The 20,678-nt window shown below is 53.1% G+C and overlaps 3 protein-coding genes across 7 annotated transcripts in view; 2 read left to right on the top strand and 1 right to left on the bottom strand.

Moving 5' to 3' along the window:
• btbd8 (BTB domain containing 8) overlaps window positions 1-1,958 on the top strand; it is a 13,579-nt gene extending 11,621 nt beyond the window's left edge. Inside the window, exon 7 of one of the 2 annotated variants that reach the window (XM_072704541.1) lies at window positions 1,814-1,958. In XM_072704541.1, coding sequence (XP_072560642.1) covers window positions 1,814-1,938 — 125 coding nt within the window. In that variant the 3' untranslated portion in view covers window positions 1,939-1,958. Of the gene's footprint in view, window positions 1-1,810 lie in introns of both variants that reach the window. The other variant, XM_072704540.1, reaches the window with a different exon arrangement.
• Window positions 1-6,086, bottom strand: part of glmna (glomulin, FKBP associated protein a) — a 6,749-nt gene extending 663 nt beyond the window's left edge. The window contains exons 1-18 of one of the 3 annotated variants that reach the window (XR_002838894.2): window positions 5,947-6,086; window positions 5,406-5,500; window positions 5,188-5,267; window positions 4,985-5,110; window positions 4,431-4,544; window positions 3,988-4,096; window positions 3,625-3,868; window positions 3,003-3,105; window positions 2,698-2,876; window positions 2,375-2,428; window positions 2,262-2,292; window positions 2,032-2,121; window positions 1,888-1,929; window positions 1,730-1,803; window positions 1,491-1,575; window positions 1,067-1,176; window positions 395-458; window positions 188-319 (exon numbers count right to left, since the gene is read on the bottom strand). Coding sequence is in view for 2 of the 3 variants with exons in the window: in XM_023816688.2 (XP_023672456.2) it covers window positions 188-323; window positions 395-458; window positions 1,067-1,176; window positions 1,491-1,575; window positions 1,730-1,803; window positions 1,888-1,929; window positions 2,032-2,121; window positions 2,262-2,292; window positions 2,375-2,428; window positions 2,698-2,876; window positions 3,003-3,105; window positions 3,625-3,868; window positions 3,988-4,096; window positions 4,431-4,544; window positions 4,985-5,110; window positions 5,188-5,226 (1,600 nt within the window). In the remaining variant the exon portion in view is untranslated. Of the gene's footprint in view, window positions 1-187; window positions 324-394; window positions 459-1,066; window positions 1,177-1,490; window positions 1,576-1,729; window positions 1,804-1,887; window positions 1,930-2,031; window positions 2,122-2,261; window positions 2,293-2,374; window positions 2,429-2,697; window positions 2,877-3,002; window positions 3,106-3,624; window positions 3,869-3,987; window positions 4,097-4,430; window positions 4,545-4,984; window positions 5,111-5,187; window positions 5,268-5,405; window positions 5,501-5,946 lie in introns of all 3 variants that reach the window. The other 2 variants (XM_023816688.2, XM_023816689.2) reach the window with 2 other exon arrangements.
• Window positions 6,073-20,678, top strand: rpap2 (RNA polymerase II associated protein 2). 2 transcript variants are annotated; one of them, XM_072704542.1, is made up of 12 exons: window positions 6,073-6,190; window positions 6,534-6,579; window positions 7,481-7,595; window positions 7,761-7,859; window positions 7,959-8,024; window positions 8,103-8,191; window positions 8,286-8,321; window positions 9,632-11,123; window positions 12,502-12,596; window positions 12,952-13,032; window positions 15,509-15,577; window positions 20,231-20,678. In XM_072704542.1, the coding sequence occupies exons 1-12, from the start codon at window positions 6,073-6,075 to the stop codon at window positions 20,385-20,387; spliced, it is 2,463 nt and encodes an 820-aa protein (XP_072560643.1). In that variant the 3' UTR covers window positions 20,388-20,678. The 2 variants fall into 2 exon arrangements, with proteins under 2 accessions (XP_072560643.1, XP_072560644.1); XM_072704543.1 differs by lacking the exon at window positions 20,231-20,678 and adding an exon at window positions 16,599-17,551.

The raw sequence follows: 20,678 nt of genomic DNA, 5'->3' as shown, positions 1-20,678 counted from the left end.
CACTTTGAATAAAAGTAACTTTTAAATGAATAAAAGGTTATTATTTGTTTTAAACTGGGAAACTCACTTCAAAATAGGTGGGCAGACAAAAGAATCATGCCAGAGGGGCAGGCACTACCCCTCCGACCCGGGCGGCGAGGGGCGGGCACTACCCTGCCGACCCCAGCAGACTTTAAGCAGATCGTACCTCGAGCTTTGAGCCGCTGGCTGTCTCTGATGCTCTTGAGCTCCATCTGGTAATGGGCCCTCGACATGTTGAGGGCGACACGCAGAGGCTTCATGTAACCGTCCTCAATCTTGTAGAGCTCTGTCCAGATCCCTGTCTGGAGGGACAGGAAGGTGAGCCGTGGCCTAGTGACGGCGTCCCCCCCAGCCACGGTGTAGCCACACCCACCTCATTCTCATACTCCTTGTCCCGGAGCAGCAGGTACCGTAACAGGTTCAGGGACTCCATGATTCTAGGAAGCAAAGCCGCAGGAGAGCCGTGAGTACCCTGCAGAGATATCAGGAGCAACCTCCTTCCTTCCCTCCCTCCATCCATCCATCCATCCATCTAACCATCCAACAGCTGTGTTTCCTCGATTGAGTTACGGAAGGAGTTTGGAGCCTATCCCAGGCAGCGCGGGTAACAAGGCAGAGGTACACTTTGGATGGGATGCCCATCCATATCTTTGGGAGAACATGCAAACTACACAAACAGTGATTGAGGTTTAAAGCCCTGGAGGTATCAGGATACAGTGCTGGCCACTGAGCCACAGTGAATTTCCACCTGTTCAATCAAATGTGGCCCATGGGCTCATCACGGGATTCCATACCACTGCGTAATCCAGCTGCCATGGCGGGCATGCAGACACGCATGCAGACACGCATGCAGACACGCTTGTAAAGCATCCACTGGCCGACTGACACCTGCAGTCAGACGGTGCCCCCGCAGCAGCTGCTGACTGACACCAGACACCGATGCAGCAGCTCCGCGACACCTGAGCACCCGGGGTTGTGGCCAGTCGCTGGGAATGCGATGGTTCGGCCCTGCTCACATGCATTAGTGATGTCCGCGGGGGCTCACCTGTCCATATTCTGTAGCAGGTCCGTCTCTGGGCCTTGGGGGAGACAGAGGACCAGGCGGAGCAGAGGCAACAGGTGCGAGCCAACGAACCAGGGGTTTCCGTTACCGGGCTGGGGAGGGAGACCCACACAGTCAGTCAGTCAGTCAGTCAGGCTGCACTGCTGATTCAGCTACCATAGATTAACATGACTAGCCAGTAAATGCAGACTTTGGTTAAAAGCTGTATATTTTACCATGATATTTGGAAGCTCCTCAGCAGGTCTCCTGCTAGTCTCTACGGTCTACAAACCTCCTTGATCTAAAATCTAGTTTCAAAAAGTTTCCATAAAAATCTGAATTTTAATCACATTCTAGCAGGAGTGACCTGTATGTAAAGGCAGCACGAGCCACTGAGTGCGTTTAAGGCAGCGTGTGACTGGCGTACCTTGAGGCCAAAGTCGATTTGGTTTTTAATGTTCTTAATCACGTAGCCCTCAACACCGGCATGGTGGCTGGTCTTCAGCATACACCTGTGGGGATTGGGGAATGGCTCGCACACGGGTCGGGACCCAATAATGGCCACAAGCATCATGGCTTCAGCTGCCCATTCCTGACCACCCCGCCCTCCGTAAAAGCCGCCCTTTTCCCCGATAGGTGGATGCCGGAATCCCCAACGGTGCTGACCTAAAGAACTTGTGCTTGGCCTCCAGGTCGAACTTATCAATGCTGAGCTGGAACACAGACAGGCCTTTGGTTCTCTGTCAGCAGGAAGAAGGGAAGGTCATCGGGGTGGCCAGGAGCAGACGGCGCTCGGCGTGTTTACGGCAGAACCGCGGCCTTACCAGATGCTGCACTGGACACTGGGTCATCACCTTAACCAGGTTCTGGAATGAAACGTGACCAAAGACACATGAATAACCGTTTGTTTATATGGAGAAGCTTCAAACGAAGATCTCAACAGCATAAATCCGGAACACAAAACCCACCTGAGGAACGCTGAAGAAGGTTTTCAGATCCAGCAGCGTCACAGGTAAGCTGTCATCTTCCACCCGCGTCAGTGTTTTCTCATATAAATCCTGCAACGAATGACATGCTGAAGGACCTCAGCGGGACTAGATGCAGCTGGGAAGGACATCCTTCACAGACACATTATTACCAAGAGGGAAGCCATCTTACTGCTGCAAAATAGTCCAGAATTTTCTGTCCCACTACTTACCAGTCCTTTCTGTAATCGTGACTCCTCTTTCCTGCCAAAAGACAGACCACTCAATCCCTGATGTGTCTGATGTGTATATTACATGCTTAGAACATGCGCACATGTGTGCATACCTGGTCAGCAGGGTATTGATGTACTCCATGTTAAAGCGCAGGACAAACACAGGGCTAAAACAAAAATATTCTGTTTAGTCACAGATAACACCCCCCAAGAGTGTACAGCACACATCCCACTACACCCCATTTCATTTGCGAAGCTCCCAGATAGGGCCGTTCTCCATTCTGAGGAAGTTTAGAGGCATTTCCTTGGTTTGGGGTCACCTGAGGCTGCAGGAAGAGACAAAACCTGCAAAACTGTCATGAAATTCCAGTTCCTCATCAGTCACGTGATCCCCTTAGACACCCCCAGAAAGGACCCCTCCCCCCACCATCGCTACCTGAAGACTGCGGGGAACATGTCCGTGGCCATGTGATGGACGAAGAGCAGGTAGGCCAGGCAAGCGAGGGACTCCACTGGGTAACGGGCATCTTCCTCCAGAAATCCTGGCTCCTTCCTCTTCAGCAGGTGGTGAAAGAGGAGCTCGGGGATGGACTCTCCGATGCGGCACAGGACACCCTGCGGCCCAAGATGCGAGACATTCCTCTCCGGGCACCACATCTCCACCAAAACCTCCGTCAACAGGGCCACTGGCCACTCCGCATAACTGAGGGTGGACTGGGGTGGGGGTGGGGGGGCTCTTACCAGAATCTCAATGGCAAACTTCCTGAGGGGGGAGCTCTCAGACGAGTCCGTGCCTTCTTTCAGCTGAGCATTCAGAAGAGGCTCCTTCAAGCATTTCATGCAGCTGAAAGCACACGGCAGTGAACTGAGAAAAACACTGCCCCCTACTGGCCAGGCAGTGTGACGGCACAACATGCACAGTATCCCCCCGAAGTTAGGAGAAAGACGGTGGGCTGGAGGCAGTCAGGAGAGCAATCTGCAGAAACACAGCTGCTTTCAGTCCGTTTCACTGTATATTGCTGAAATAAGCCTTCCTGTATAAAACACGAGTAAGTCGGTTTTCAGTATTCACCCATCATCCTGGTCTTACACTGAGATTGTTTGTTTAGAGCAGCCATCTTATCCGCAAAGGGCCGGTGTGTGTGCATATCTTTGTGATAACCTTTAGGTCAGCTGATTAAACCCAAGGTGTGAAAACTCTTCAGCCAATCAGTCCTCTAATTAGTAATCTAATTAGGGAGTTGCAGCGAAAACCCGCATGCACAGCGGCCCCTTTCTGGATAAGACTGGCCAATCCTGCTTTAGAGTGTTTCCGAAGACGCCCATAGATAAGGCGTGTGGAAACCTTCACCTCGTCGCTTACAATTTCAGTAGTTCGGTCTTCAGCTCGTCCTGCTGGGCAGCCTTAGTCTCCAGGCCCCGGCTGACCTCGTCCACGAAAGGCTGCACGAAGACCAGCAGGGCGGCGCAGCAGCGACAGAGGCCAAAGGTGTCGTCCTCCTCCTGCTCCCTGGTGTAGGGCACAGGCAGCCGGGCCACCTGGTTGAGGAGTGTGGCCAGGGCCATTCCCACCGAGGATGCCTTCTTCGTGCCCAGCTTCAGCAGCACTGTCAGCGGAACAGCAGCAGAGAGTCGGCAGCAAAAGATGACAGGGTTAGGGCTTGCAATTCCCAAGATGACCAGAAGAGGCTCCATAACCCCACAAGTACAATGGCTCTCCGGTTACCTTTCTGTAACGGCTGAAGGAGGAGGAGAATGGTCTCCGCTATGGCTTCCGGATGGGCATCTTCCACCTGCTCCAGCAAACCAATCAGCAGTTCTTTGGGACTGCAGACCTGATTTCAGAAAAGAAGATGGCAACGCGCTATTTACCGTGATCGTGAAAGAATGCTGTTTACCAGGAAGCACCTCCGAGATGTTTGTAGTTAGTGTTATGACTGTTAATTAACCATAACATGGGCAGCACTGCAGCTGCACGACTCCCAGATGGGGGTCTGTGTATATGTGTGTATATGTGTGTTTAAGTGAGTGAGTGTCTGTCCGTCTGTGTCTGTCCGTCTGTTCCCTGCACTGGCATCCTGTCCAGGGGACCCCCTGCCTTGTGCCCTGTGGTTCCCTGTGACACTGAACCACACGAGGAGTCAGGAGACAAATGTGTATGACACTGACCTCCAGGATGTGCGTGAGGATTGCCAGGCAGTGAGGAAGACTCTCCTCCTCTTTTCTGAGAAGCACCTGCACCAGTGGGCCCAGGAGATTCCAGCCCATGCACCTGAAGATGCCCTGTGAGGTCAAACCACTGTCATCATCATCACCCTCATCACCACCCCCACCATCACCATCATCCTCATTATCATCGCCATCATTATCATCATCAATCTCATCACCACTACCATCACAAAGACATACTAGATGACCTTATACTGACTGTACTTAGTCTGCTGCCATGACCACCTCTGCATTTAGTGACTGACCTCTCACCCACTGTCCCTCCCCAGGTCAGCCCAGGACCCCCTGAAGGTTCCCACTAAACCAACATGATTCACATTTTCTGCAGTTACCAGTAGTTCCACATTTACAAGGGAAGCAAATTCACATTTCCACTTTTGAAGTATTTACAGTCTTTGGTACCATAAATTAATCTTCAAATGCTGAGCGGGAGTGAGAACCCGCAGACACTATGCCATGAAGCAGAGCAGCCTCCCAAACAGAGACCAGCTCACCTGGTTCTTCTCATCCTTCACTATATCCTCCAGCCGTGCGCCGTCCCCTTGCTCGATGCACACCCGGCCTGCGCTCACCAGCAGCTCATAGTCGTCTGAGCTGAAGCTGTCGTTCTCGACCGCCCTCTGCAAAGGCAGGACACGAGGGTTTCACCATCTGCCACCATCTGCAAGCTGCAGTTGCACATCTCCGGGTCACTTACACATCTCTCGATGATGACCTTCAGCTCCTCCAAAGCCATCCTTAAATCCCTGTCCCTTCACTGTCTCTCCCCGGGGGTACCTGTAAAGCGGAAACACAAAAACTGTGAGGTATGCTATACCAAACTATATATTCTGCTAGCATAAAGAGCATACGTGAAGCTAAACACAGCTGTCTGGAATTTAGGAGGTTATTAATCAGACAGACAGCGTCACGAACCTTTTTATTAGAGCCGGTCTGACGTCTGTAAAAGTCTGTCTCTTAAATGCTGGTCCTCAGTAATAGGATTTGCGCAGGTCATTGCACTGCTTCTCCTAAAAGATGAGCAGATTAATCCAAGGCCCCAAGAGAGAGAGAGAGAGAGTTCTGGAACACTTTAAATCCATGATCAAGATGTAATTTTAATTACAACTGCAAAATTACTGCCTTCTGTTTCATGAAGAATTTAAATATATAACCCGGCGCAGACTGGCTTACAATCGCTGCTGAGACATACAGCCTAATACACCGACACCCCTGGATAAATACAACCTCCTCAGTCAAACTTGCACAGATATGTTTCACATAGCGTCATAATAAGTACATTTATCTGCTGATAATTATTTTAAAATCTTAAGTGAGTATTATACCAACAATCAGTCCGGAAAGGAATTAGAGATACTGCTTTTGCGAACACAACTAACATATGTTTCCAGGAAACTAAGCACCGTAAACTAATTAAGATAGCATGCGGATAAAGTGCTTAAAAAGAAATACTTACACAGATATGTACAAAGCATTAAAAATGTTTTAGTGAAATATTATTGACAACCTCCACAAAACGCAACATAACACGGCCCCTTTTCGGGTGGAAGCGCTACCCCACGTGTCCGTATTCGGCTTCCGTATGTGTCGACGTCAGACGCCACGCCGCGCTGAGCGTGTTGAGGTCACTGGCGTCCGTGGAAAAATAAGCATGGAAGTGGCACCGGGTAGCTGCCGAGCTCGAAAGCCGGGAAAGAAAGGTCTGATTCAGTGTCAGACAACATGTAGAAGTAGCTGGATACTGTTACGATGCTTATTTTGAAAGTGTGTTTGTAAGAAGTGTATCAATTTGTTTGAAGTCAATGTTTAACTCAAATTAAATGAATATGCATACAGTAACTACACGAGACTAAAAAGCAATTTGAACGACTACGGAACTGGTGTAAAGTTTTGATGTCAGGAAAAATCACCTCGAGTTGTTTTTTTTTTTTTAAATTAACATTCATGCTATGCTATGTCACATTTACACCTATCTAATACACCAACAAGGTGTTTTTGTAGTTCTTGTCACTTTTTATGCACTTAAATGTTATTATTTTACAGGTGGAAAAGCAGTTAAACCCCAGACTGCTGTAGAAATAGCTAAAAGGTATGCAGGACCTGATTTCCTATTGTGTGTCGTGCCTTGTGGACCAACTTTGCCGTTTACCGTTTCTGCAAAAGGGATACAGCATTACACCCAGTCAGCGATCAATTCGTACCTACACTTAAGATGACTTAAGCGCGAGATATTTAGTTTCAAGGCGTTAGTCTCGATGAAATGATGTTTGGGTAGATGGCAGACTGGTTAAGCCTTGTGCTTGTGATCGGATGGTCGCCGGTTAGAACCGGCTCTCAATAGAATAAGACGTCTGTGGGCGTTTGAGCGAGGTCCTTAACCCCCAGCTCCATGGGTGCTGCTGCAGCCTTTCGCTGCCTAGCTTACCCGCATCTGTATATGTGTCTGTATGTCCAGGAGAGCAAGATGGCCTTGGCGAAAAAAGTATTTCCCCGCAAAGTGTCATTAAACTTGCAAAATGAACTTGACCTTAATATGACTATGACACGGTGCCTCAGTGGACAGCACTGTTGCTTTACACCTCAGGGTTCAGAGATTAAAACCCACCTCCATTCTGCGTGTTGGAATTTGAATGATCTTTTTGTGTCATGTGGGTTCCACAGGCTAATCGCCTGGATTACACACTACAGGCAATAATCTGCTATGAAGTGGCGTCCCATCCAGGGTGTCCCTGTGCTTTGTCCTCTGTGCCACCTAGAACACGGATCCCCCATATAAGTAGTTAGATGATATACTGATGACTTGACCCCCATATTATTGTTTTTTTGCACCACTAACTTATGGAGTGCAGAGCTAAAGGTATGTCTTTATGTGGTTTAGTTCAGAGTTGAGAGCTGTCACTGTGAGGCTTGTTGCAGAAGGACAAACAGCAGAGACGAATTCTGACTCCTTAGTTCTGACCCTCTCATTTTGACTCTCTCTTGACCTTCAGGAGAGAGGCCTTGAGAGAGTCGCTTCGACAGAAGCTTGAGTTAGAGCAGAAGGCCCTTCGCATCGTAGAGCGCCTCCTGGAGGACAGTGTCACAGATGAGTTTCTTGTTGACTGTGTACGTTTCGCCTGAGCTCATATTTTTGCTCCCCAGACCACAGGGCTGCCATGGGCTGACTGATAAGAGGAAGTTTCAGTGGATAATCTCTGATTCGTCTTTTCATTTTCCCAGTGCATAATGGCTTAACTATTTACTGAAACTCACAATTTCATCCATTTTTAGGCCAGGTTCATCGCGCCAGCTAACTACACAGACACTGTGGAGGAGAGGTCGATTGCCAAGATGTGTGGCTATCCCCTCTGCTCAAACAAACTTGTCAACGTAAGTACTGCAGTGATATTTCTATGTTTAATCGCAGCCATGCTTGTTAGACCTGACATTATGGGCATTGGTAGTTGACAAAAATTTGTTCTTATGCAGGTTCCGAAGCAACAATATAAAATTTCCACCAAAACCAACAGGGTGTATGACATCACAGAGCGAAAGGTCAGGCCTGGAACTGTTTGCCAATGTCATAATTACCGCAAAACCTTTCTGCTGTTGACGGGACGGTCTATGTTTCAGTGCTTCTGCAGTAACTTCTGCTACAGTGCCTCGAAATATTTCTCCAGTCAGATTTCCAAGACACCCCTCTGGCTGCGAGGGGACGAGAGGTAAGGAAAAAGGAGGAGGGGGGTTTCAGTCAGAGGGGGAGTTACCTCCCACCCGAGGGCATGCGCTCACTGGCTTTGTTGTTCTTTGTTTCAGGCCCCCTGATGTTCAGCTGCTGCAGGAAGGGGAGAGGTACGTCTGCAGTTTTCAGTTTCCGGGGCCGGCGGGGGCTGCGTGCAAGTGCCCCTAAATAAGACCCCGCTTACATGTTCACTCCTGCAGTCTTTGAGCCGCTACGTCGCGTTATTTGTGTAAATCAGTCACGGACAGTTTGATCTCCCTTAAATACGTCCCAGCACATTCAGAGCAGAGGCTCTGCCAGGCAGTAAGCCGCCTCCTGGCTGTCATTGTCTGAAAGCCCCTTTGATTGTGGATGTTCTTAGCTGGTCCATTTATGATTGTTTGTTCTTGCCTCTGGGTGTCTAGCTGACCCCTTTCATCCATAGTGGAACGGTTCTGCACATCTGTTTAGCTAGTAGAAGTTGAGCAGCTCAATCTGAAGACCTTGCTGAAAGGTACAACAGCGGGGACCCAGAACCCCGATTGTGTTTCCACGGCACCCGGGCACGTTGGACCCACCCACTCTGTGTTTGCATTCACAAAACTGTGGCTGGTCATTAAATCATATCACAAGCTGCGTAATCGGCTGGTGTCGGGTTTTCCTTCGGGTGTTGAGTTGCACGACCGCTAAAGGCTTGCCCTACAGCAGATGTTCCCTCTCCACCTCCCTGGTCTGGGTCACGTTACACCCCCCCGTCGGCTTCCTGTTCCCCATAGAAGGCCAACGTGCTTGCTGGCGTGCTTTGGGGTTGAGATGTGTGTCCTGATTTGCGCGCCGAACAGCCCGGCAGACCGGTTTGAGCGGCCGGATTTGTCCGCCAGCTGGCTGTATGTTTACGTGCGTATTGCGGCGTGGCGACAGCTGTCGGCGGAGGCCGGCCGCTGGCGAGCGAGGGAGCGCGAAAGAGAGTGAGGCCGCGTCCTGTTTGCTCAGCCTTTGTCTGGTATAATTGGAGACTGCTGATTTCGTCCTTTGATGAAATCCTCCTGTCATTTAGCGGACGGGGAAAAAAAACAGGGAGTGAGTTTCTTGGCCGTGAGGCTGCAGCCTGTTCATGGATTTTCTTCTCCATTATATCAGAAAACAGAAGACACAACACTGTTGTGATTTTTACAGCCATCCCTCACTCCATCCCCCACTCTCCTGCTCCGGGTGGGGGCCTGTATCTGTCCGAGGCAGTCCGAGTTACACCCTGTGGATTTTACTTATGGAATATAAAATACATTACACCTGTTTAGGTATGTGCGCTGCATCACCAGTTTGACCACAGGTTGCAGGGAAGATGTAGAGGACTGCGTGATTGTTGTCATGGTGATGTGGTATTTAGGGGTGTGTCCCCGTGCTGCTTTAACCTCCTTCACCTCCCCCCCCACACACACAGCGGCAGGTCTGGAGAAGAGGTGAAGCTTGCTGAGCAGCCTGTCACCGAGGGTGACATTGAGAACCCCGGTGCTGAGATGGCGCCCCCTACTGACTCCTCGGACAGCGAAGGCAAAAGCAGTGACTCTGAGCAGGAGTTTGTGTCCAGCGTGGTCTCAGGGGGACGGTCGGTGCCCATGAAGACACAGCCGGGGGAGCAGACCAGGACCGGGCGTCGCCCAGCGGGCAAGAAGCGGGTGACATTTAGGGACACGACCCACACAAGCAGCATGGAGACACGTACAAGTGTGAACAGCGGAGGGGCAGGAGAGCTGAGACATGAGGGGGAGGAGGGACGTCGGAAGTGTACTGCGGAGGAAACCTGCCTCCTCCTGAGCTCATGCAGCCTGGAGGGAGAGGGAGCACAGGCTGCTCCCCCTCTTCCGGGCCAAAGCCCAGAGCAGCTAGCAGCTAACGCCCCGCCCACTGTTAACGCCCCACCTACAACTAACACCCCACCCAGCGTTATCACCTCAACCATTGCTAACGCCCCGCCCACTGTTAACGCCCCGCCCACTGTTAACGCCCCGCCCACTGTTAACGCCCCGCCCACTGTTAACGCCCCGCCCACTGTTAACGCCCCGCCCACAGCTAACGCCCCGCCCACAGCTAACGCCCCACCCAGCGTTATCACCTCACCCATTGCTAACGCCCCGCCCACTGTTAACGCCCCGCCCACTGTTAACGCCCCGCCCGCAGCTAACGCCCCGCCTACAGCTAACGCCCCACCCAGCGTTATCACCTCACCCACTGCTAACGCCCCACCTAGCGTTAACATCCCGTCTACAGCTAACACCCCACCCAGCGTTGTCACCCCGCCCACTGTTAATGCCCCGTCCAGAGCTAATGCCCTGCCCAGCGTTAACGCCCCGCCCACAGCTAATTCCCCGCCCGGCGTTAACGCCCCGCCCATAGCTAACGCTCCGCCCAATCCTCACACGCCACCTACCTCAAATGCCCCTCCCACCACTAATGCCCCGACCGCAGTTCATGCCCCATCCAGTGCTAACCAAGGTTTCACCCAGGTGGGCATGAGCAGGAAGGGTGCGGCTGGCTTGCGGGGTCTGCTGGGACTGGGGGCGGTGGGGGGGGGCCGGGCCGGTCCCCAGGCACTCAGGACCACCATGCTGGAGGGCTTGAGGAGCACGCTGACAGAATGGAGGACCCAGGAGACTCTGCACCTCCTCTATGGGCCTGGTTATGGTTCCTGGGACGTGGAGGAGGAACCAGATGAAGACGAGCTGGATGAGGATGACCTGGAGGAGTGTGTGGAAGACCCCGTTAAGCGACCCGCGGGGACGCTGGGGGGGAGGGTAACAACCCCGGTCCCAGACTACGAAACCCTGCGCAAGGAGACGGAGCAGCTGACCCTGAGGGTGCGGGAGTTTTACGGCGAGTGTACCCTGCCTGAGGAGGCGGGGCTGGGGGCGGAGCCAGCAGACAAAGGGGTGGAGGTGAGTCCGCCCGTACAGGGATAGGGTGGGTCTACAGAAACCTGGCCCAGAAGCGGGAAAACATGGACCAAGCTGGATAGGGAGGGCTCTCTGCCAACCAAAGGTGGATTGTCCAGGTCCAGAAAGTTAAAATCCAGACCAAGATTTTGTTTCAACCAAGCAATTGAGTATAAAGAGTCAGTCACAGAGTACTGGTTGGTTGAAACAAAATCTTGGTCTGGATTTTTAGTTTTTGGATCTGAACTATCTACCTCTGGTGGTAAGCCAATGGATTTGTGGGCATTTTACAAACACGTATACTCTCATGTACACTCTCCCACATTTCCTCTGTAGATCAAATTTGCTGAGCCGGGATTTGGGAACGGCAGGGGGAGTGTGTCCCTGCGTAGAGTTTCCAATGGGGGGGCCCCCAATAAGAGTTTTTGGGGTTCCTATACAGTGCTTGGCCCCCTGAACCTGCCAGGATCTCCTTGCCCCTACAGACAGACGGCACCCACTTGGGTGATTTGAATCTCTCTATTCATTCTTAGACATTTAAATCAAACCCACACAAAGTAAAAGATTTTTCTTCACTTGTTTAGTTCCTGCAGGTGCTACTTGACTTTGTTTGTAATGTTGGTGATTGATACCAAGAAAGTACAAATACGAATGTGCTGATAGGATCATGGATAATAGGCACAAATCTGTGAACTCAGAAGAGGCTCATATTTCTGGTAAGTTTCTGCCAAACTTCGCAAGTCAGGGTTGGTGATGTTAAGGTCACCTCCCTTCCTTCTGAGTGTTTCACAGAAACTTCAGTGTTACTGCGAAAACATGACACCAAACCCCAAAGACAGAAAAAGCTGTCAAGGTCTCATTGCGGTCTCTGCCGAGGTTTGCACAAAGTTCACAATCAGATGCTATCTTTGAGGTTCTGAAATCTTCCGGTGCGTGCAGTATGCACTGGGGCTCTCTAGGGGGCACTGTTTTTCACTGTGGGCTCCGCTTGGCATCAACGTCTCGCGTTTTGTTCAGAAAAGGTGCAGAGTTTCAGATACAGGCAGGTGTTGCTCTGACTTTTAGACCCGTTTGCCGGCATGATGGTGGAGAAGAGCAGCAGGGCATTGTGGGAAAAGGCAGGAGGAACTCTCATCTGTCATTTGGTTTTAGGGGCCCCCCCAGTCGCCTTATTGCTATTCCCCCCCAAGCTGTAAGGGTGAGGTTTAGCACAGCACGTGTCACACTGGGGAGGGGGTTCTAAAAGGTCGCCTCTCCTCCATCAGAAATGCCCCCCACCCTATTCGCTTCCCCAGGCTCTGACCCAGTCTCCCCCTGCAGATCTCCCCGACCACCCCCCCCCATGCTTCTCTGGGCTCTGACCCCATGCTAATCTCCACAGCCCCCCCCCAGTGACGCGCTGGCCCTCCCGCTGGTCGATTCCCGCTCCCAGCACATGATCCAGAAGAGCATTGTCATGGAGAAGCTCTGCAGAAGGTGGGTGTGAAAGTGCAGGATGCTCTCATGCACCGGCTTCAGACCTCATTCGCCCAGACTGACCTGGCCATCTGTGCTCACCGGGGTGACCCTCAGGTGTATCTGTGAGCCCTCAGGACGGCCCGGGTTTTTAAGCTAATTGAATAGAGCTTTTGGCCTGTGCAGTAATTCTGGGTCTGCTGTCAGGTCAGTGCTATCGCATGGCTCTGCATTTTTAATGGACTGGCAATAAGCGAACAATCGCGTAACCTGATTACCTGCCGGACACGGGGGGGCTTTGAAATCCTGCCAACATTGGGACATAAAGCAGTGTGTGCTGCTGGGAGTGGCTCATTAACCCCCCCCCCCCCGGCAGCCTCAGAGACGTCGTCGGACCGCTGGGCCTGACCATGAACGACGTCACGGCTGACGTTAGCAACCTCGTCAGGACATTCCGGTGAGTCTGGCTTTGCAGTTGCCTCCTGTTCGAACTTCCTGTTCGATACAGGAAATGGGCCACTGAGATCATCACGCCGATACATAAATAGCGCCATCCGATGGAGATTCTGGCCAGGGGGACCCTGAGGAACAGCATGTAATGATTTCATTTTGGGTGTTTCCCCTTCGGTTTGTAAAAATATCAGACTGAAAATTTCTAGAAAAATAGCAGCGTTAGACAGCTTTTGGTTTCTGATTCCTGTGGGTGGTAAGAGTTCTTTCAGTCTGACTGGTGAGGTGTGAGTCTGCTGCTCAAGGCCTGCCCCCACGTCCCCCCCCCCCCCTTCTTTTTCCGTCGTGATGCTGCCCCCCCCCTGTCTGGAAGCCTCCTGTGGGACTCACTTCATTTCCTCGGCAGATTTATTTTGCTCACTGTTCGGGGGAGCAATTGGTTGAAAAGGGTGATATAGAGGCTGCCAGGAGGGGGCGCTGACGAGCAGATCCTCCGTCATGGCGATGGCACGCAGTGCAGCTCCCTCGCGTTTGGTCCTGGGGTGTGACCGGCACCGTAGTCCGACACCGCGCTTGTCTGGCAAGGGCTGGCCGTCCCACCGGCGGCACTGAAGCGTCAGTCAGGCTGCTTAATGGATCCTGTGGTGTCACTGTGGGGAGTCCAGATCCAGCCGGGCTTTGTGAAGACTTCACACCCCAGATCCTGCGAGATGGGAGAGTGCGCACGTGTGTGTGTGTGTGTGTGTGCGTGCGTGCATGCGTGTGTCTGTCTGTCTGTCTCTGTCTGTGTGTGTCTGTCAGTGTTTGTGCCTGTGTGCGTTTGTGTGTGTGTGTCTGTGTCTGTTTTTGTGTGTGTCTGTGTCTCTGTGCGTTTGTGTGTGTCGGTCTGTCAGTGTTTGTGTGCATTTTTGTGTGTGTGTCTGTGTGTCTCTCTGTCTGTATGTGTGTGTGGTCTGTCTGTCTGTCCTGTATGTGTGTGTGCGTGTGTGTGTGACCTGTTACTCAGGCCTGTCTTCATCAATCCCGACCCAAATCCACTGTTCCAGTCTGAGCCTGTCAGCCTGCCCTGTAAACACCTCTGTGAACAGGCAGTGACCAGTATCATGGTGTCACAACGTCCCCCAATCGATGAGGAGGGACCCCCCCCCCCCCTTGCAGTAGAGCAGGAATGAAGTACATGTGCTGGCTGTCAAACCCGATTCCATTAGTTGCCCTACCTCTCTTTCAGGCGGGGGTGGGGGGGTTTGTTCTGGGACCCTGGCATCCCGTTGTGGGCCGCGGAGGCTTTTAACCTTCTCCTCCGCTCGCTAAAGTGCTCGCCGAGTGGTTAGGGGGGTGGGGGGTCAGAGACCCACGCCCTCCCCAATCAGGTCGCCCAGTCGATCCTCGCAGAGTGCAGGGTGACACCTTCACCGCCGTCTTCAGAGACACCTATGATTAATTCATTCCCATCTCCCCACAAAATGGTAATATTTGTTGGGCTGAATTATTGATGGGGGGGAGGGGTCTGATAAGGGGGCTGTGAGAAACGTCAGAAGGTAAGACTGGAAGAGGGAGACGTCTGCTTTTGGGGGCGGCTGGCCGTGATTGGCTCCATCCCCTGAGTGCGCTGCGGCTTTCGGTCTCGCCACCGCCCGCCATTCAGCCGCTCAGATTGTACCCACTTCCTGAAACGACTCCTCGCCTCGCAGTCGTGCTCCTCCGCCGTAAGCTCATCACGCCGCCTCATTCGCTGCCAGCTGCTGGCACCGGCTGCGGTCAGAGGTCGACCTGAAACCCGGTCCCACACGCTCTCCACTCCTTTGGCTTGGTCTCACCGCATTCCACATATGATTTACCACAGGATTTACCAATGAATCTACCCTCCCCTGCCCTCTGCCACCCTCCCCTGCCCTCTGCTACCCTCCCCTGCCCTCTGCCACCCTCCCCTGCCCTCTGCCACCCTCCCCTGCCCTCTGCTACCCTCCCCTGCCCTCTCCTACCCTCCACTGCCACCCTCCCCTGCCCCCTGCCACCCTCCCCTGCCCTCTGCCACCCTCCACTGCCCTCTCCTACCCTCCCCTGCCCCCTGCCACCCTCCCCTGCCCTCTGCTACCCTCCCCTGCCCCCTGCCACTCTCCGCTGCCCTCTCCTACCCTCCCCTACCCTCCCCTGCCCTCTGCTACCCTCCACTGCCCTCTCCTACCCTCCCCTACCCCCTGCCACCCTCCCCTGCCCTCTGCTACCCTCCACTGCCCTCTCCTACCCTCCCCTGCCCTCTGCTACCCTCCCCTGCCCTCTGCTACCCTCCCCTGTCCTCTGCCACCCTCCCCTGCCCTCTGCCACCCTCCCCTGCCCTCTGCTACCCTCCCCTGCCCCCTGCCACCCTCCCCTGCCCTCTGCCACCCTCCCCTGCCCTCTGCTACCCTAACCCTAACCTTCTCCTGCCAGGGTTACATATGGTCACATGGTCCTTTACCTCTGACATTTGTTATTTCTGACAGGTTCACAAGTTCCAACATCATCCACAAGAGCCCAGAATGGACCCTGATGGCCGTGGTGTTCCTGCTAGTGTGAGTCTGCCCCTGCTGCCCCCCCCCCCCCCCCACCACCTCTGCCCCCGTGGTCACATGGTTGCCGCCATGCCCCACGAGCCACGTCGATTTCCAAGTAAAGAAACACAAAACCAGCACCTGACTCTGCGTTAGCGACACGCGGCAGTTGACTTCGGTCCCTTTTGCTGTGTTTTTCGAATAAATCTAAAATAGTGGTGACACAACAGCGCCGATAACCCGTAAATTGGAAGCACTAAGTAAACATTTCCACGGTGGGAAGAAGCGTTCTTTCCACTCGCCCGTTGGAGCTGACCAGACATGCGTGCATCGTCAGCAATATGTAGTCAGTCAGACAAACACACGTTTACTCACATACAAGCGCTCATATTCATGGAAATGAGTCACCCTCTCGGTGTTGACCCCCCCCCCCCCCCCCGTGGGCCACGCAAACTCCCGCTGCCGTCCGGCTTTGACTGATGCTGTGACTGATGCTGTGACTGATGCTGTGACTGATGCTGTGACTCCAGTTCGCTCCGGCCTGCGCATGTGGGCGCGCTGAACGCATCTCCTCCCGCCTGCCGCGCTGTGAAAGTTTTGCTCGTCCTCCGTGTGCCGGAAAGAATAACAAAACACCAGACCGCGAGAGAAGAATTTCAGGCAAATACGAGAACCTCCAGAGCGAGGACCCTGGGTGGAGAGGTTCATCTCGCCTCCCTTTGACGTCCTCCGCCCGAGTTTCCGCCCGAGAGACCTGTCATCTCGCCCCGCTGTTCAACCCTGCTTCACTCTCCCATCCGTCATTAAATCACTACACAGAAAGTAACTTTACTTCACTACCTCAACATTAATATTTAATTATTTCCAAGATTTTTTTATCCCCTGGTCTTTTCCTTTTCCTGCGAACCCCCCCCCCACCCCAGCTTGGTAATTTGTGACACAGATCTGATAAATTTTTCAGGCAATCTCATAGCTGCGCTGCAGTCAGGTTACGTCAGGGGTGCAGGACCTTTTCAGAAACCATTTTATATCTACGTTTCAGATCCATCATCTGGAAATGGGAAGATGCAAACAAATCTGGACATAAAGAGATATTTTTTGGTGGAGCAGCTGGCCGATTCCAACTAGCTTTTGCTGAGGCTATGCGAGCATGAAAAGGGTCACTTTACATTTCAATTTATTTAACAGTCACTCTTATCCAGAGGTCTTTTTTGAGAAATCGGGGGGAGCGATTGGAGGTTGGGGGCCTTGATCGGCTGGCCAATGGACTTTTTGCCCACTCTGGGATTTGAGCATCTGATTAGGATGCCTCCTGGATGCCTCCCTGGTGAGGTGCTCCGGGTAAGTCCCACTGGGAGGAGGCCCCGGGGAAGACCCAGGACACGCTGGAGGGACTATGTCTCTCGGCTGGCCTGGGAACGCCTCAGGATTCCCCCAGAGGAGCTGGAGGAAGTCTGGGGTTCCCTGCTGAGACTGCTGCCCCCGCGACCCGACCTCGGATAAGCAGAATTAAATGGATGGATGGATGGATGGGATTTGAGCTGGTGACCTCCCGATCACAGACAGAGAGACAAAACACACAGAGCCACACGTCGCCCCGCACACCTCAACCTCGTCGTCATGCTGTCACCATTCAGCCAGGAAGTGCCACCACGCAGCCCCCCAGGGACGAACGCCAGCATTCGTGACGTCAGCCGCCGAGCGTCTGAAGCATGGTAGCTAGGTTTACGACCCCCCCCCCCCGGGGGCAGAGGTCACGCCACTGTTTGACATGCAGCAGACGGCAGGTGCGTCTTTATGGAGCGCCGGGCCGGGCGACACGAAGCCCTGCGGAGTTCCGTGCTGCTCCCGTCTGTGTAAATACGCCGGGTGCGTTATCCGGGGGGGGGGGGGGTGTTCTCCCTGTGTTCACCCCCTGGGAGAGACTGCAGCTGAGCCGCATGCAGAGCTGTGCTGGACGAGGTCTTTCACACACCATCATTGCTGATTACCTTATTTCCCCCCCCCCCCCCCAACAAGTGACTGTAGCTCTCCCCAACACCAGAGAGCCCCCCCCCCACTCACTTAACCATTTTCTGTTAAGCTTTTCTTTAACCCCCCCCCCCCTTTATTTCCAGTAAATTTAAGCCCCTCTTCTGTCTTGGCACTAGTTTATGAACAAAAGACAGTCAAATTAAAATCGACCCCTCATAGTGCAGCCCGCAGGGTCAAAGGGGGAAAAATGAACAAGAAACTGTCCGTCGGCCTGTTTCCACGGCAGCAGCTGCTGCATTGTGTATGTGCAGCCACTGGGGGTGTGTGTGGGGGGGTGCATTCACCTTGAATTTGCAGACGTACGGTCCCAGTCACTGCAGATTCACAGCGTTCCTTTGTAGAGACGAATGAGAGGCGGACGGACACATGCATGCGGGGAAAGGAGGACGGGGGGGTTTGCTAGCCGAGGGGTGGGTTCCGGTCCGGTCCAGATCGGCGGCCAAAACGTAGGAGGCGGTTAATCAACCCCCCTGCGGATTATGGTCAGCAAGAGGCCCCTCCACATGCCAAAATATCTCTACAGCGTGAACGTCCTTTATACAGGGTGGGGGGGGGGGGTGTTTTCACTGTTAGAGGAGCCCCAGCCTTACAGCGGCCTTCCTGGGGGGCAGGGTGGGCCTGTTCACAGGCATCCGAATATAGTCATGTCATTATGGGCTGCTTGTCACCTTCTCGATGCGTCTGTGGCCGCCGTCGAGCTCCCGCCACCTCCTCCCTACTTGCCGGGGTGTTAAAAACCAAAAAAACGGGGTGTTTTCACACATTTTGGGGAACACTGACAGGTAAAGGTGGACCCCACCCCCCGCCAGATCAGTGTCCATCCTTGTCGTTCCCCCCCTTGCTGGCTTTGGTTTCAGGCTCCCCCCCGCCTCTGTGTGCATCATTAATAATTTCTGCCTGTGCCTGGCCGCTGAATGACAGAGGCACAGTTGGCTTGCGGCCTTTTTGTTCAGATCAGGTGAATAATAGATTAACTCCCAGCAGCAAATGAGCCGGCCTTGTTGGAATAAACCCCCACCCACCACTGAAACAGACACGCACACAGCAGACGCTCCCTCACCTGTGCTCACCTGCTCGCTCTTACCCCCGAAGTGAAAGCTGTGAGTGTCACCCCCATCAAGTGAGTCTCCACACACAGCCATGTAGAGCAGTGTTTCCCAGTCCGGTCCTCGGTCCTCGTAGATCCACAGTCCGTATTTTTGCTCCCTCTCAGCTCCCTGCCAGACAGTCCACATTTTTGTGGGACCTGGGATTGAGCAAAAACATGGACCGACTGTAGATCTCCGAGGACCGGATTGGGAAACACTGATTTCGAGTCACTGTGCTGTAGCCCTTATGGCCCATTTCGGGCCTCTAACCCAAACGCGTGACGCACGCTGAGCCCCATCCGCACTCCGGCACGTAGAAAGACGTGAACGTTTCGGCAGCTGGGCAGACGCCTCCGTTCCGCGGCCTCTCCGGAGACCAGGCACCTGCTGCAGTTTGGAGTATAAACAAAGTGTGGGGTGGCTAATCGCCCCCGCTGTGGGGCTGATCAGGTCCCAGGGCAGCTTCCCGTCTCACACAAGTCCTCTGTGTTTCTCATCGTCTGTATATATCTCTGTCTTCGTTTCAGATTTCCCGTGTCCAGTCTGAGACTAATTTAACAAAAGTCTCGAAATTTTACAAATTGGGAGGAACAGTGTCGTCTTTTATCCGCTAAACACCTGAATGTCAGAATATTATAAACCTCCCCCCCCCCCCCCCATTGCAGCCTCAGCTAGTCCTTATGTCGGTGTTCCCTGCCTGGAAGTGAAGCTCTCGGGGTGTCATGCTGACTTTGTTCGAACCCGAGCCGTCCCACGCCTCCCGGGCCAGCAACACCACAGCCGCCCCCCCCCCCATATCTGCATGCAGCGCATCGCATCTGCCAGAGCTGCAGGCCTTCGATTGTCTCCCGGTGTGTTTGTATAATCCGCAAAAGCGCGGCCTGCGGGGGTGTGTGATTTATTTATTTTTCGCCCATCTCTCCCCCCCCCCCCCGTGTAACAGTTGATTGGCAGTCTACACACAGATTGTTTTGACGAGTTGAATTGAAGGTGTGTTGCAGCCCCATTGGGTGCCCAGGGGGGGCTCACACAGAACTGGTACAGGGACCTCAAAGACAAATCCACCCAAAAAAAGAAGTGCCCCCCCTACAAACCTACCTACCAAATGTTGCAGGCATCTGAAGGCGTTCGCCACCTTCATGGCTCAGGCTGGAAGCTGCCTGCTTGTTTTCAAGCAGCGTATCTTGGCCAGTCACCCCCCGCCCCCCCCCCCCCGATTTACATGGGTGGTGGGTGGGATTTTCACGTGCTGCAACCCGCAGGATCTTTTCACGAAGACACACAGGGCCCCCATTTGTGCTGACAGCTTTCAAATCCGACCTCCTGTAGTGGGATATTTACTCTGAAGCACTTTTAAGGTTCGTTTGTAGTCTGGAGACGGGGGGGTTTCTGCAAGGTGGCAAAACGGTCAATGGGGCTTGTAGGGGCTGCCAAAGTATGGGTCACAGTCCCATTCCCAAAAAAATAAAGATTTGAAACTGATTTAATGGCATTTATTGCGTCCACATCAGCCAGGCCTCGTAGCTCAGCGTGACATGTCTCTATTTTCCAGACTGGCAGTGGTGTCCCCCGTCCTCAGGGGGGTGCTAGGGAGCCCGTCCTCGGTGGGGTTCATGTCTACACTGATGAGAGAGCTGACAATCGAGGAGCAGGAGCTGCAGGGTCTGGTCGGGATCTTCCGAAGGCCGGTTTCCTCACGGCACATCTGAAGTATCTGAAAGTCTTTCAGCTTTGCTCTGCTGACAGGGTAGCACTTTGCAGACAGCCGTCCTGAAGGGGCCACCCCCCAGCCAACAAGTCATCAGGCACTGGGCCTTCAAATGAAGCCAAAATGTATAGATTCTTCTCTGCCACCGGAGAGTTACTTGCCATTTTGAGTAACACTCAGCTTGTTTTTGGTTTTCTGGACTCAAAGCTGTAAATGTTAGTTTAATAAAATCAGTGGATGAAATTTGCAAAATGTGTTATGCAAACAATAAAAAGTGAAAATGGAAACATAA

Source organism: Paramormyrops kingsleyae, chromosome 21 (assembly GCF_048594095.1).
Source record: "Paramormyrops kingsleyae isolate MSU_618 chromosome 21, PKINGS_0.4, whole genome shotgun sequence".
In the NCBI taxonomy this organism is placed as follows: Eukaryota; Metazoa; Chordata; class Actinopteri; order Osteoglossiformes; family Mormyridae; genus Paramormyrops; species Paramormyrops kingsleyae.
The sequence above is the reverse complement of the archived record's forward strand: the minus strand, read 5'-3'. Positions and strand labels throughout refer to the sequence as shown.

Bases quoted from the DNA above. Each gene is read 5' to 3' on its own strand.
- rpap2 (XM_072704542.1), top strand. From the start codon at position 6,073: ATGTGTCGACGTCAGACGCCACGCCGCGCTGAGCGTGTTGAGGTCACT. The intron at 6,191-6,533 runs GTCTGATTCAGT...ATTATTTTACAG, and splicing joins TCGAAAGCCGGGAAAGAAAG to GTGGAAAAGCAGTTAAACCC. The intron at 15,578-20,230 runs GTGAGTCTGCCC...TCTATTTTCCAG, and splicing joins GCCGTGGTGTTCCTGCTAGT to ACTGGCAGTGGTGTCCCCCG.